The sequence below is a fragment of the Sceloporus undulatus genome, chromosome 1 (genome assembly GCF_019175285.1).
Source record: "Sceloporus undulatus isolate JIND9_A2432 ecotype Alabama chromosome 1, SceUnd_v1.1, whole genome shotgun sequence".
Classification (NCBI taxonomy): domain Eukaryota; kingdom Metazoa; phylum Chordata; class Lepidosauria; order Squamata; family Phrynosomatidae; genus Sceloporus; species Sceloporus undulatus.
This window is the reverse complement of record NC_056522.1, coordinates 112,436,039-112,449,898: the sequence shown is the minus strand read 5'-3', so window position 1 is coordinate 112,449,898 and position 13,860 is coordinate 112,436,039. Positions and strand designations below refer to the sequence as shown.

Genomic DNA, 13,860 nt, shown 5'->3' with positions numbered 1-13,860 from the left:
CTCTAAAACACAAGATGTGTTTCTTTGTTTTTCAGATACTTTGACATGCCTGATACACAGTTTGCTGCTCAAACGAATCAGCTGCCACTAGTCCCTTCACAAAATTCACAATTTGCTTATGCTATTCCAATGGTTTCCATAACTTCATCTACACTTCCAGCATCATTTAGAAAGGTAAGAGAAAAGAACATCCTAAATGGTCTGATATTTTTTAAAAATAGAAAGAATGCTATTTAATGTGTATTTAATTCTGATACATCAGTAGTATACATGGTTTGTTCTTTCTTGCAGTACTTTAGAAATATTAAATGACTTGGGAATGTTTTTATGAGAAACAAAAAAGCTATACATTGCCCCCCCCTCCTTCTAGGTCCAGAAAGTATGCATGAAGGTGTGTGTCTGAGGGTTCATCTCATTGAGCTATAAATTTACATGAATCCATGGAAAGGGGTATGGTCAGTTTTAGAAATAAAGAAACACATTCTTTGGATGCATAGATTTTTCTGAGAATAAATCTTTCCACAACTGAGATAGGGGAACAGGAATGTTATTTAATTTAGCACAATGTGAACTAAATTGATTCAAAATGATGTTTGTAGAAGGCATTTGTACTGCATAAATTTATTCAGTTTCTCCAGTCAAGTTATTAATCTTATTTTTGTAAGTATTATATCATGGTGGAAAGTCAGCATGGAAGGAGGGTGCTTATTATGTCTATTCATCTGTGAGAACTATGCTTAAGTGATTACCTTGCAGACAAGGTTATGCAATCCCTTTCCTGTCACAACATATTTTAAAAGCATCAGGCTTGGTGAATAAACCAATTTTCTCATAAAGTGCTGTAGATCAGAGACTATTAACTGAGGGAATCAGACCATTTTCCTGAAAGACTAAAATTGTAAATGAAAGAATAAATACATGAATATGTATTACTTTTTTTGAAAAATAATAATAATAAAGTGGTGGTGGAAGAAGAGGAGATGGAGGAGGGAGTATGTGAAAGGATCAAAACTGATGGCTGAGCCCAAGCTCCCCTTACTAGTGTATGCATCTGTCATATGTTTCTCTACTGTTGAGAGGCCTGCACAGCTCCGAAAAGATTGTTTTTGTAACACATGTGTCTTAACATATAAATAAAACCTCAGATGAGGACTTAAGAGTGTATGAGCAGTCTACATCTGGTCTGTGTACACCAAAGTATTTGGGCTTAGTTCCAGAGATTAAATTAGTTCACATGGAAATCAATGGTCTTAAGTAAGGCAGTACAGTATATTAAAGGAGATCTTTATCACTTCCCTGACAAAATTTTGTGTGTAGCAGGTAAGTGTTTTTTATGATAGTAGTAGTTGTGCTGCTGTGGAATGCTGGGCAACGGTATTGGAGTAAATGAAACTCAAGATGGGAAAGCCTGTATGAATGAATATCACTACTTCTGAAGGTTTTACTGCTTGCCTATCAGTTTAAATATGACAGTCATTTTCCATAGATGTTTAGTTAGGTGCCTTTCTGATTTCTTTGGTTTTTTGCTGCCCCTTGCAATATACAGATGTCATGCCCTATCTGTAATTATCTGCTTTATAGATATGTATCAATAGAGTTGTAGCATATTTTGTAGATAGATCAAGGAGCTAGGTCTATTTGGTGGTTTATTCTGCCTTGGGTATTGGAGATAGATTTGGACTTAATTCACTTTGTGTATTTTGAAGTCCCTTTCCTGTGAGAAACATGTTTTAGGTCTGCAATATAGTTAGGGTTGCCATAACCCGGCTGCAACCCGTAGGGCCTCGCTGCCCTCCTCCTCTTCCACCTTGCATGGCCGCTTGGAGGAAGAGGAGGACAGCGAGGCCTTGGGCGGAGGAGGCAACGCCTCCTACGCGCGGCCGCACCACCCTCCCCGCCTCCCTGCGGCCCCGCGCCCTCTTTCCCGGCCTCCTCGGAGGCCGAGAAGGAGGGAAGGCCCTGGCGATCGCCAGCAGCCCCGCGCCCTCCTTCCCGGCCTCCGAGGAGGCTGAGAAGGAGGGCAGGCCCTGGCGATCGTCAGCGGCCCCGCGCCCTCTTTCCCGGCCTCCTCGAGGCCCAGGGCCCAGGCGGCAAGGGAAAGCCTCCCTCAGAGGAGGATTCCCTTGCCGCTTGGGCTCCGCTCCCCGCCGTGATTGCGGCGAGGCCCGGGGCCCAGGCGGCGAGGGAAGGCCTCCCCTGTTCAAATGTAGGACACACAAAAAATGTGTCGTACATTTGAAAATTTTGTCCTACATTTTTCCCGGTTTGGAGGTCCGGATGTATGGCAACCCTAAATATAGTGCTGTAAGTGCTGAAGTATGGTACATGTTTGATATTCTAACCTTTTTTGAAAAATTATCTGACTGGGTATAAAGCAATATATCGTCCATCTATTTTTTGTTAACTTTTTAAAGAAAAAAAGTCTAGTTAAATATGTGAATGTGAAATAGCAAGACCCTGTTAGTTATCTATTTGCTAATGCATTGCATTCCTTGTTTGCTACTATAGTGTTTTGTGTCATTTTTCTTCCTCTCCTCCATATTTTTTGGCACAAAGTGCCTGGCACTGAAAGTTATTCAGGTGTAACTTCTGCAGTTCATGACCTGTTTATTTCTGATTTTCTATTTCTTCATTTATACAATCACAGCATTACTTCTGCAGTGTAGCAATTTATACAGTTATTCATAGAGCCTTCACCTTACACGATTGCTCTTTTAAAGCAATATTACATTTTGCTTATATATTGTAAATATTTACTGCTCTTAACTTTTTCCTACTCATATTCATTCTTTAATTTTAGCTTCTGTGCACAGGTTGCCACTGCAGGTAATATAGTATTGCATTTCACAGTTAACCTCTCAAGTTTATTTATTTATATTCCCATTTTTTTTAGAATAAGAACCCAGGGCAACCCAGGTTTGAGCCTTTCAGTATACTATTGTAAGCCCTGCTTTACAAAGTAGCCCTTCTTATAAGCTTGGCTGGCCTAATGACTTCTACAAGCTCTACTTCTGGCAGGTAATGTAGGGTGCATCTACCCTGTCACAATAATGCAGTGTGACACCATTTTAGTGCTGTACCTCCATCCTATGAGATTTGGAGGCCCGTTACAGACGGGCACTTTAGTATGCGCTCCGCGGGTGCTAGGGTTAGAAAGGGGCAGTGCTTCCGCAGCCCCCCAACCCTAGGATGCGCGGAGCGCGCACAAAATGGCGGTGGCCGTTCCACACGGCCGCCGCCATGAGGATGTCACAACCGCGCCGCCTCTATATGGGGCGGCGCGGAAGTGACGTCCTCACTCCGCGCCAGGGCGCCTAGTGCGCCCTTAGTGCGGAGCAGGAAGGAGCTCCGTTTCAGAGCTCCTTCCTTGTTTGGTACGCTGGGCGCAGCCTTCACACGGCTGCGCCCAGCGGCCCCTTTCTCCTCCTCCCCGCCGCCGCAGGGTGTCCTTGGGGCTTGAAGTCCCAGGGACACCCCTTTTCAGGCTGCGGGGAAGGGGCCTTTTGCCGCTTCCCCACAGCCTGAAAAGTGGCGAATCAGGGCCTCAGCAGCTGCCGTTCTGGACGCCGAGGCCCCAATACCCCGGGGAAAGGGGCGGGTGCAGCCCGCCCCAAACGGGCAGTCTGTAACCCGCCGTAGTTTCACAGGATCTTTAGCCTTCTCTGCCAACAGTGCTTCGCAAAATTACAAATCCCAGAATTCTGTAGGATGGAGCTTAGGTCAGTTAAATGGTGTCAGACTGCATTATTTCTACAGTCTAAATGCACCCATAGCTGCTTCATGCAGATCTCTTCTGACCAGTACTGGCTACATTTCTAGTTCATTATAGTATGAGCATCCCTTTGTAGGTACATCTCCATCAGGGCTTGTCGCATCATTTGACTAGGAAACCTGCTCAGAGGTAGATTCCCAAGATTGGGTAGTTTGTCCATTGCAAAAAAGAAGACAAGCCAATGGATTTTCAAGTGAGGCACCTGCTTCTGCTTTGAAACTGGCAATATTCCTCCCACAAATGGATTTTGTGATGATAGAGAGCTTTAATTGCAACTGATGTCTTATCAGGCAAGGATATTTAAAGCCAGTGTGCTTTATAAATTGAATGCTTTTGCAAAATCATCCAAGATTGCCACAGTAGGCCACTGCTTATCTTAAGTGGCATCAGGCTTTCCCATTACTCAGCAAATTAATTAATTACACTTGATCTCCTTGTGAAAGTCTCCCTAATTCACTAAGAGCTAAGGTTGCAGCTGTGATTCAGAATGATCTATCAGTAACATTTCCCAGCCTTTGATATCAGGCTGATTTCTCTACAAATATATTACCTGATTAGTTGCATGAATTGGAATTAAAACATTAATAGGGTTCATCACTGCTTAAGTATTGCTGTACAGAGCATGTTAATTTTTCTGATTTTTCATAATTTGTGGTTTATGGTGATGGCTTTGAATTATTTTATTGCCATACTGCTGCTTCTAATAAACTGCTTCCTTTCTTGTCAAGAATATATCCTAGGACTTCTCAGAAGCTTTTGTGTTCGCTAGACACTGTATGGAAACTTATCTGGGACACTAATTGGATCAATTTTCATAACTTTTCCACTATCTTAGCAGCTTTATGCTAAATAAAAATTAAAATAACAAGATGGCTATGTCATTTATTTAGGATTGTGCTGTTTAATCAATTAGTTAGATTACTTTGATTTTTAAAAATGTGTCCACTAAAATGTGTTTGCAATTGAATTCAACAGTAGGGTTTCAGAAAATTATTTCAGAAAAAATAAATTAAAAAAAATTTACATACCACTTATGTGGGATATTCTTGAGATATTTTGGGCTACAACTCACATAACCCCTAATCATTTTCCATCCTGGGTGAGGCTGATAAAGCTTGTAGTTCAAAATATCTGGAAGGCACAAAATTACCATTTCATATGCATGATACATGTGTGCAACATCTAAACATAAAGAAATGCATTTATTATTTATTATATTTATATAAGACTGCCCCAAAACATTGTTCTCTGTGTGGAGCTCATAAAACAATTAAATAAAAGAGTTTGGAAGTAAAGTTATTCATAACTTATTCCTTCTGGTGGTAAGAAAAAACCTACAGGAAACTGATCTTTTTTCAAGTGGGATAACTTGAAAAAACAACATTTCTTTCTCCTGCAACAGGAGGCGTGGGGTTCCATTGTTACTTGTTGCAGGGTTCCCACAAACCACCAACCAACCTTTTGCTATTTTTAAAAAACCAACATTGAAACCATAGAACATGTGTATAGCTTCTTTGTATGGCCAGTAAGCAAACTGAGAAGCCTCCTGGAAGCACTTCTGGTATAAATGCAGAGGCACTGCACTCTAGGCTGTAGAATATCTAGCACTATATTGCTGTAATGCAAGAACACTCTAGTGCCACAGCTCTAAAGCTGGGATGGGAAGGCCTGCCAGAAGAGATCTGTCTTGACAGCCTTTTTAAAGGCATCAAGGGTGGATCTCCCCCAGCAGGCTATTCCACACTTTCGGAACAGCCAATGAGAAGGTCCTCCGGGAGACCACAGGTAGCCTGGTCTTCCTCAGCTGCAATAAATTCTCCCCAGAGGACCTGAGTGTGCGGGGAGGATTATAAGGAAAGAGGTGCTCCCGCAAGTAAGCTGGACCCAAGCCATGTAGGGCTGTAAATGTTATAACCAACACCTTATACTGCTCCTGGAAGCTACTAAGCAGTCATTGGACACATCCTATTGATGCTTGTGATTAAATCTTTTTGAAATCAATTGGATTTAAGAATTTAATGGTAGTATGTCTGGTTGTTGTTGTTTTTAAGATTCCTGAGTGGTTAATGTTCTGCCTTTGAGGATGTTTAAAGGAACACTAAAATATTTGCTTGAAGGGACTATAGAGCTCACAGAGAATGGTCTTCAGAAAGATCATTGCAGAGCATGACATGAGGGAAAGAAAGGAGGGGCGATTAGAGCAAGGATATAATTTAAGGTTGGCCCAGGTGTTTATCTGCCTGAGAAGACAAGATGCCATCTTCCTCACATTCTATGTGGAGAAAATAACCAGATTGGCAGGTGAATCTTCCTTCAACAATGGTAATAGCATCCAGCATGACCTGAGACTAGTAGTATAGCTGAAGTGGGGCTGGGCAGGCTCTATGATACTTGGTTCTGCCTTTCTACATATTGCTACCACTTCCTGATCTCTAAGGTTGCTGCCTTACTCTAATTAATGACAGGGACTTCCCTGATTAACCTTAGCAAGGAAAAGTACAAATTCTGAGTCAAAGAAAGAATTAATTTCAGTGATACAGCTCTGTCCTTTGGGGCTATTCTCAGTTATTTCTTATCTGGTTTTGCTTAGGACACATAGCGTTTGCATTCAGGGAGTGCTCTAAATTGCATCAATCTGTTTGAATATTTCTGCAAACAGATGTTCCATGAATACTGAAATACTTAATTTTAAAATTTAAGCTAACTAAAGGTCTGGACAGATGGGACCCTTTCTGCCCCAGATGGAGGCCGTAGCAACCAAACGCTGCGGCCTCCAGGAGCCCTAAAAAGAACATGCTACTGGCGGGTTCTTTTTAGGCTGCGTGCGAGGGTGCCATTGGTATGCTTGCACACCATAATTACATCCGTGTGGCGTTGAGCTGTTTGGGCCCTGCGCCGCGTGGATGTCATCATCATACGCCCCGTCTGTATGGGGCAGGGGTAGGCAACATTTTTGAGCCAGGGGCTGGGTTGCTATCCCTCAGACAACTGAGGGGGGCCGAAGCCAAAAAATAAATAATTAAATAATTTAAAATAAATAAATAAACCGGGACAAATGTAGGACAAAATTTTCAAATGGAAGACACTTTTTAAAAAAAAAAAATGGAGGACACGTGAAAAAAATTGCTGATTTTTTAAAAAAATGTTAATATAAATGCATGTTTCTGAGGCTTCTATAGACAATTGCCCCCCTTGCCCACCTCCTCCTGATAGGCTAAAGGCCCCATTCCCTCACACGAGTGGCCAAAGGCTCCGGCAGCAATCAGCGGCAGGACCGGGCTGGGGCCGGTCCCAAGGCCTTGCTGGGCCGCATCCAGCCCGCGGGCCGTAGGTTGCCTACCCCTGGTATGGGGGCATGCCAAGATGGAGCCCAGGGTGCATGGTAGGGTTGCTGAGTATGTAAACACTCAGCCCCCGAATACCCCTAGTTTGGGCCCAGGCCAGCGCAAAGCACCCATTTGTCAAGCCCCTAATTGAAGAAGTCCCTGTGTTCAATGGCTATCAAAAAATACCCAACAGGAGTTCCAAAAGTGTTTATAGCTACAAACTATGCAAGGTACAAATATATATCATAGCTCTAGTATATAGATGTGATAAATAGAATGTGTTCATTTATCAAAAACCAGTAATAGCTCAAACTTATCACAGATAATTGATTTCAGTAGCAGTAAATTGCCTAGCAGTAATGCCTCCCAAGTTGCAAAAACTGTTTTTGTAGCTAAAGCTATGTGACTTTTCTACATCATCTGTTTCCAAATTACAGATGGGAAATTTGATTATAAAAAGACACTTGCCATATATAATATGGGCAATGCAAAAAAAACTACAAATCAGGATGTACCACTCAGTGGCGTTACTGTGGTTGGTGTCACCTGGTCCAGGGTGGTGGTGGACTGCACTCGCCTCAGGCCAGCCATCTGCCAGCCCAGACTGTTGCTGTGGGCGGGAGCACTGTGACCTCTGGAGCTCCTATTCAGGGTCCAGCATGGCTGCTCACCCAACAGCCACACAGCATTCTGAAGGCGCTGCCCCCCCTCAAGACCTTCAGAGTCCAGTATGGCTGCAGCGGCCTTCAGAGTTTAGTGCGACTACTGCACATTCTGCTATGATAGACTGAAGACACTGCTCACCTCCCCCCAGTAGTGGCTGCTGCTTGTGGGGGCAGCACTGCAGCCTCCAGAGGGCCTGTTCAGGATCCATATGGCTGCTCACCTAGCAACTGTTCCTGACTGAATGGAGAGGACACCCCCCTCCCCATCAGCAGCTGTTTCTCAGGGGAGCAGCACTGTGACCTCCAGAGAGCCCGTTATGGGTCTGGCACAGTGGCTGTGCAAGTGAAAAAGGGATGATTCCCTTTCTTGCTTGATCAGTAATTGTGCCAGTCCCTCTGGGTGTCACCCAGTGTGAGCAGCATCTCCCCACATACACATCCCTTAATGACACCTCTGGCTCCACTGCAAAATCTAATGTGGTATGGCGACCTGTGCTGGCTAGATAACTACACATCTAACACGTACTACTAGTTTCAAGAAGGTTTTTTAAAGAAGAACCTGCAGGAAAACAAAGGGTAATTTGTTTAAAAAAATAAGGCCAATGCCCAAAGCTATTTATTTATTTATTTATTTATTTCCTGCCTTTTTGCCAGTTAGGGACTCAAGGCAGCGTACAAGGTTTAAAACAAACATAATTTAAAATGAACACATACAAAATTTTAACAGTAATTAAGCCTTTTAATTTAAATTCAAAAAAACTAAAAGGAACAACAACAACAACAACAACAACTAATAAAAGCCCAAGATATTATACATGGCTTGTTTCCTCTGAAAAATCATTTCTCAAAGGTGTGCCGGAATAAAAAGGTTTCTACCTGTTTGTGAAAAGACAGTAAGGAGTATGCCAGTCTAGCTCCTCAGAGAAGCAAGTTTCAGAATCTGAGAACAGCCACCAAGTAGGCTTTTCCCCATTTCCCCACTAAATGTATCTGTGAGCGTAGTGAAGCGCAGAGCAGCGTCTCTCCAGAGGATCTCAAAACACAGAAAAGTTCATACAGGAGAGTGTGGTCCTTCAAATAACTTGGACCTGAACCATATAGGGCTTTATAGGCCATCACCAGTACTTTAGGAGTCCTGAAGTTGCAGTGGTTAAATGCCTGTACTTCATCCACTGACTCACAAATCATAAGATTGCGAAGCTTTTTGTGGGTTTTTTGAGCTTTGTGGCCATGTTCTAGAAGAGTTTCTTCCTGACGTTTCATCAGCATCTGTGCCTGGCATCTTCAGAGACTGCGAGTTTAATTCCAGGCTGAGTTCAGGCTCGACTCAGGCTTGCATCCTTCCGAGGTCATTAAAATGAGTACCCAGCTTGTTGGGGGCAATTATCTTACAGTTGTAAACTGCTCAGAGACTGCCTAGGTGGTATGAAGCTGTATATAAATGAAGCTGCTATTGCTATTGGTTATTGTTGCTTTGAATTGTGCCTGGAAACAGCCAGGAAGCCACAGGAGTAGTGTGTTCCCTATAGTCAATCCCAATTAACAATCTGGCTGCAGCTCTTTGAACCCACAGAAGTTTCTGAATACTCTCCAAAGGAAGAGTAATCCACATGTAATGTAACTAAAGTATGTGTCACTGATGCCAGATCTGATGTCTCAAGTAGCAGGTGTAACAGGTGCACATGTCTTAAGTGTGCAAATGCACTCCTGATCTGCCAGGTTCAGAGGAGTAATATATTACAGAAAGATATGATAAAAAGGATTTGAAATGCGTTCAGCTGTGGAAGCAGTAGGGTTTTTTATGTACATCCAATATGAATGCAAATATAGCAGATGTTTGTCAGGAAAAGAAATTGCTTATAACTAAGGAAAGCAAGGAATTCAGAACGAGTCGAAATACATACTGTAGTATCCTCCTTATTCTGAACCTTACAAAATCTTGTTCAATCGGCATGAGCTTGACCTCACTGTTGTTGTTTAAAAAACACAGAGATAGCAGAGGTTAGATAGATGGTAATTAAAGATGGCCTTCTCAATCATAGCTGGTCATTGACAGCTTTCATTTGGAATACTCTCCTCAGAGAAGTTTGCCTGATGTCCAGAGTGAGCCATTTAATGCTTGGAAAATACTTGTTTGTTTGCTAAGGAATTTGAGCATGCTGAATATTGATTTTAAGTAATATTTTACAGTTCAACAGGGAGTCACTGCTTCTCAGTTTAATATAATTTGTGTTGATATTTAATTGCATAGTTGCAATTTTTTAACTGCACATCACATTTGATACTGATGGATTGCTGATAGTTTATGCTACAAGTTGGCTCATACATTCTACAATATAAACAAATAAACTGACCACACATTTGGGTTCAATGTTTACCCTGACCCAATAATTTCTCTCATAGCAGCCTGAATTGGAAGCATTGGTACCTCCTGGTCTTGCCTAGCTGTAGCCTCCCATCCAGCCTTGATGCCCCTTAGTAAAGAATATTTTACATCCCGGCAGAAAAGGATGCACTAAGAGTGAAAGCTATTGAAAGAAATGTGCAGTTTACAGCAATATCTTTATCTTCTAAATGTCCTATTCATCAGAAATTTAACCAGTTTGTCAACATTCTGACAGTGTTGTTGTACATCTCCATTAATTCCTCCCAGTACCAGAAAAGTCTATTTAGAGTGGAAATGCTGAGTTCAATAAATGAAGAATTGCTATGGCTACAAAACTAGCTGCTATGTTCTTTTATTTACCTGGTAACAAAGTTAATATTTTGCAAAATAAGAATGTCTCTATAATTAGATCCCAAAATAAGTATGCTGTGTGTCACAATTCCTATGCTTCTGTCCACTCCCTTGCTCATCAGTGAGCCAGTGAAGGATTCTTTTCAGCATGAAAGGTGTTCCTTAGAAAGGTTAAAAACATATAAAAATAATTTTAAAATCACATGTTCATTATAGCTGCTAGGTATTCTGGGGAAGGGCAGTTTAAGTTTTTCTGTGTCAAATTTTCTGCTCAGAATTTGCCTTCCTATGCAGAATGTAGGTAGGTGTTAGCTTAGGAAAGCTAACAATACTTGGGGAGATCCCAAATGGCAGATAGGGAGGACCCTTGCTGCTTCAGCTCCTTTGGAGGATTAAGGACGAAAGAAATGTGATCATGGAAGCCTTGTAGCATGCCTGCTTTGATCCAGAGTCAATCTAAATTTATTTGTGTCCCATCCACAAATATACATGTGTGTGTTCATCAGTGCCTCATGGTGGAGTGGAATATCTCAGTGTCCTGTCCTAAGGCCATTACTCTTCAAATTTTGTATCAATGACTTTGGTGAGTAATGGACTCTCCTTCTTTAGAGGTCTTTAAGCAGAGGCTGGATGGTCATCTTTTAGGGATGCTTTCATTGAGAGTTCCTGCATGGCATGGGGTGGACTGGATGGCCCTTGTGGTGTATTCCAACTCTGGGATTCTATGATTCTATGAGATAACAAGGTGCAGGGAATCTTTATCAGATTTGCAGCTGACACAAAACAGGGAGGGGTGGCTAACTGATTGGAAGATAGGAACAGACTTCAAAAAGACCTAGATAGTCTAGAAAATTGGGCAGGAATTAATAAAATGCAATCCCATTCAGATAAATGCAAAATTCTGCATTTAGACCACAAAAACCAAATGTACAGAGATAGGATGGGTGATATATGACTCAGCGAAAATAAGATTGGGGTTATTGTTGATCATAAATTGAACATGAGCCAACAGTGTGATGCTGCATCGAGAACAGTACATTTTAGCCTGCATTAATAGATTAATAGTTTCCAAGATGAGGAAAGTAACAATCCCACTATATTCTGCCTTGGTTAGGCCTCATTTGAAGTACTGTGATCAGTTCTAGGTGTCACATTTTAAGTAGGATATAGACATGTTGTAGCAGGTTCAGAGAAGGGCAAAGAGGCACAGAAAACAAAACAGATGAGAAAAGGTTGAAGGAGCTGGGTTGAATGAAGGAGTTTAGCTTGCTAAAGAGAAGGCTGAGGAGTAACATGATTGCACTCTTTAAATTCCTCAAGGGCTGCCACATAGAGGAGTGGGAAGGCCTGTTCTCTGCCATCTCAGAGGGTAGGACCAGATCTAATGGTCTGAAGTTACAGGAGAGGAGATGTTGATTGAATATTAGAAGGAACTTCTAATAAATAAATCTTAGAATATTAGAAGGAACTTCTTGACAGTAAGAGTAGTTCAGCAATGGAAAAAGATTGCTCAGAGAGGTGGGGTCTCCTTCTTTTGATGTCTTTTTTAAAAAAGAGATTGGGCAGTTCCCTGCTCAGAATGCTTTCGCTGGAAATCCTGCATGGAGCAGGAGGTTGGACGGGATGGCCCATGAGGGCCCTTCCAACTATGATTCTATGACTCTATGATCATTTGATTTGTATGCACTGTGATGTGATTAAATTACTTTCTGGAACTTATTTTTTTAGTTATATATCCCAAGGCTGTCTCCATAACTTACTTCCTCTTCACTTTATCCTCATAACAAGTTGGTCCAGCTAAGAAAGTATACACTGGCCCAGGGACATCCAACATGTTTCCTGGGTTAGTGAGAACTTGTGACTGGATTACTCATGTCTCAGTGCAGCTTTATAATCACTGAGACCACCCTGGGTTGCTTTGGATCCCATATGGGGAAAAAGCAGGATATAAATTAAATGAATAAATAATAAATAAACAATTAATATGCTCTCCGGATGGGTCCTAGAAGAGATGAAGCCTGAAATCTTCCTGGAAGCCAAGATGACTAAACTAAGGCTGTCGTACTTTGTACACATTATGAGACGGCATGTCTCATTAGAAGAGACAATGCTAGCAAAGGTTGAGGGATGTAGAAAGAGATGTAGGCCACATGCTAGATGGATGGATTAAGGAAGTCAAGGGTATGAATTTCCAAGACCTAAGCAGAGCAGTGGACAGGGAGTCTTGGAGCTGTCTCATCCACAGTGTCACCATCAGCTGGAATTGACTTGAAGGCAGTTAACAACAAAATAGCAAGCATTCCTAAACTAAGACAGTTAACAACAACAAACAATCCTATACACACTTATTTAGGAGTAAGTCCACTTAACTAAAAAGGGCTTCCTTCTGAGCAGATATGTATAGGATTTATCCTGCAACAGCCATGAGTCACTAGCATTAATTAATTGCAGTTTCCTTATGATCCTCATTGGAAGGGAAAGCTCACATCCTAAATATGCACACCACCCATTTAGAGAGCAAAAAGTGTTTTGAAAAACATAGGATGCTTCATACTGAAGAAGATAATGGCTTTGTATCAAGACCTGCATATCTGGATTCCTTGTTTCATTCCTTTGCTCGGTTGCTGTGGGAAAATATAAACAGAGCCAACTAGTATGTTTCTGTCTTGTTATGACAAAATAAAATAGAAGGATGTAAAACCATTTCTAGAAGAAATCTTCTAAGATTTATTTTTATTTATTTAGGCAAAAGCTCATAATGTGGATCCAGGTTTACTTTTACAAACCTGGAGGGGAAGCTTCCCCTCTAGATATTTCCTTACTCATGTAGGGATACCCATGTTTCTCTAAAGGGTTACAGATAGGGTTGCCATAAGGCAGGACCTCCAAACTGGGACAAATGTAGGGCCACATTTTCAAATGTAGGACACGTTTTTTGTTTTTAAATGGAGGACACATGAAAAAAATTGATAATTTTTTAAAAATGTTAATATAAATGCATGTTTCTTAGGCATGCTCAAAATGGAGGACATTTTGGCATTATTCCTAGACAGATGGCTGAAATGTACTTCTCTTTCTGGCCAAACACCCCCCCCCCCATTCTACAAGAACATTTCCCACTCCTAAGCAGGCATAGCGTTTGCAAGATCACAGGCAGTCCTTTGTGCCTTTGAAAACTACATTTCCCACTTCCAAGCAGGCATAGCATTTGCAAGATCACAGACAGTCCTTTGTGCCTTAGAAAACTACATTTCCCACTTCCAAGCAGGCATAGCATTTGCAAGATCACAGACAGTCCTTTGTGCCTTAGAAAACTACATTTCCCACTTCCAAGCAGGCATAGCATTTGCAAGATCACAG

The 13,860-nt window shown here is 41.7% G+C and overlaps 1 protein-coding gene across 1 annotated transcript in view; it reads left to right on the top strand.

The window, feature by feature from the left end:
• CRYBG1 (crystallin beta-gamma domain containing 1) overlaps nt 1–13,860 on the top strand; it is a 148,320-nt gene that overhangs the window by 57,112 nt on the left and 77,348 nt on the right. Inside the window, exon 2 of the mRNA XM_042453205.1 lies at nt 36–174. Within this exon, the coding sequence (XP_042309139.1) occupies nt 36–174 (139 nt within the window). The remainder of the gene's footprint in view (nt 1–35; nt 175–13,860) is intronic.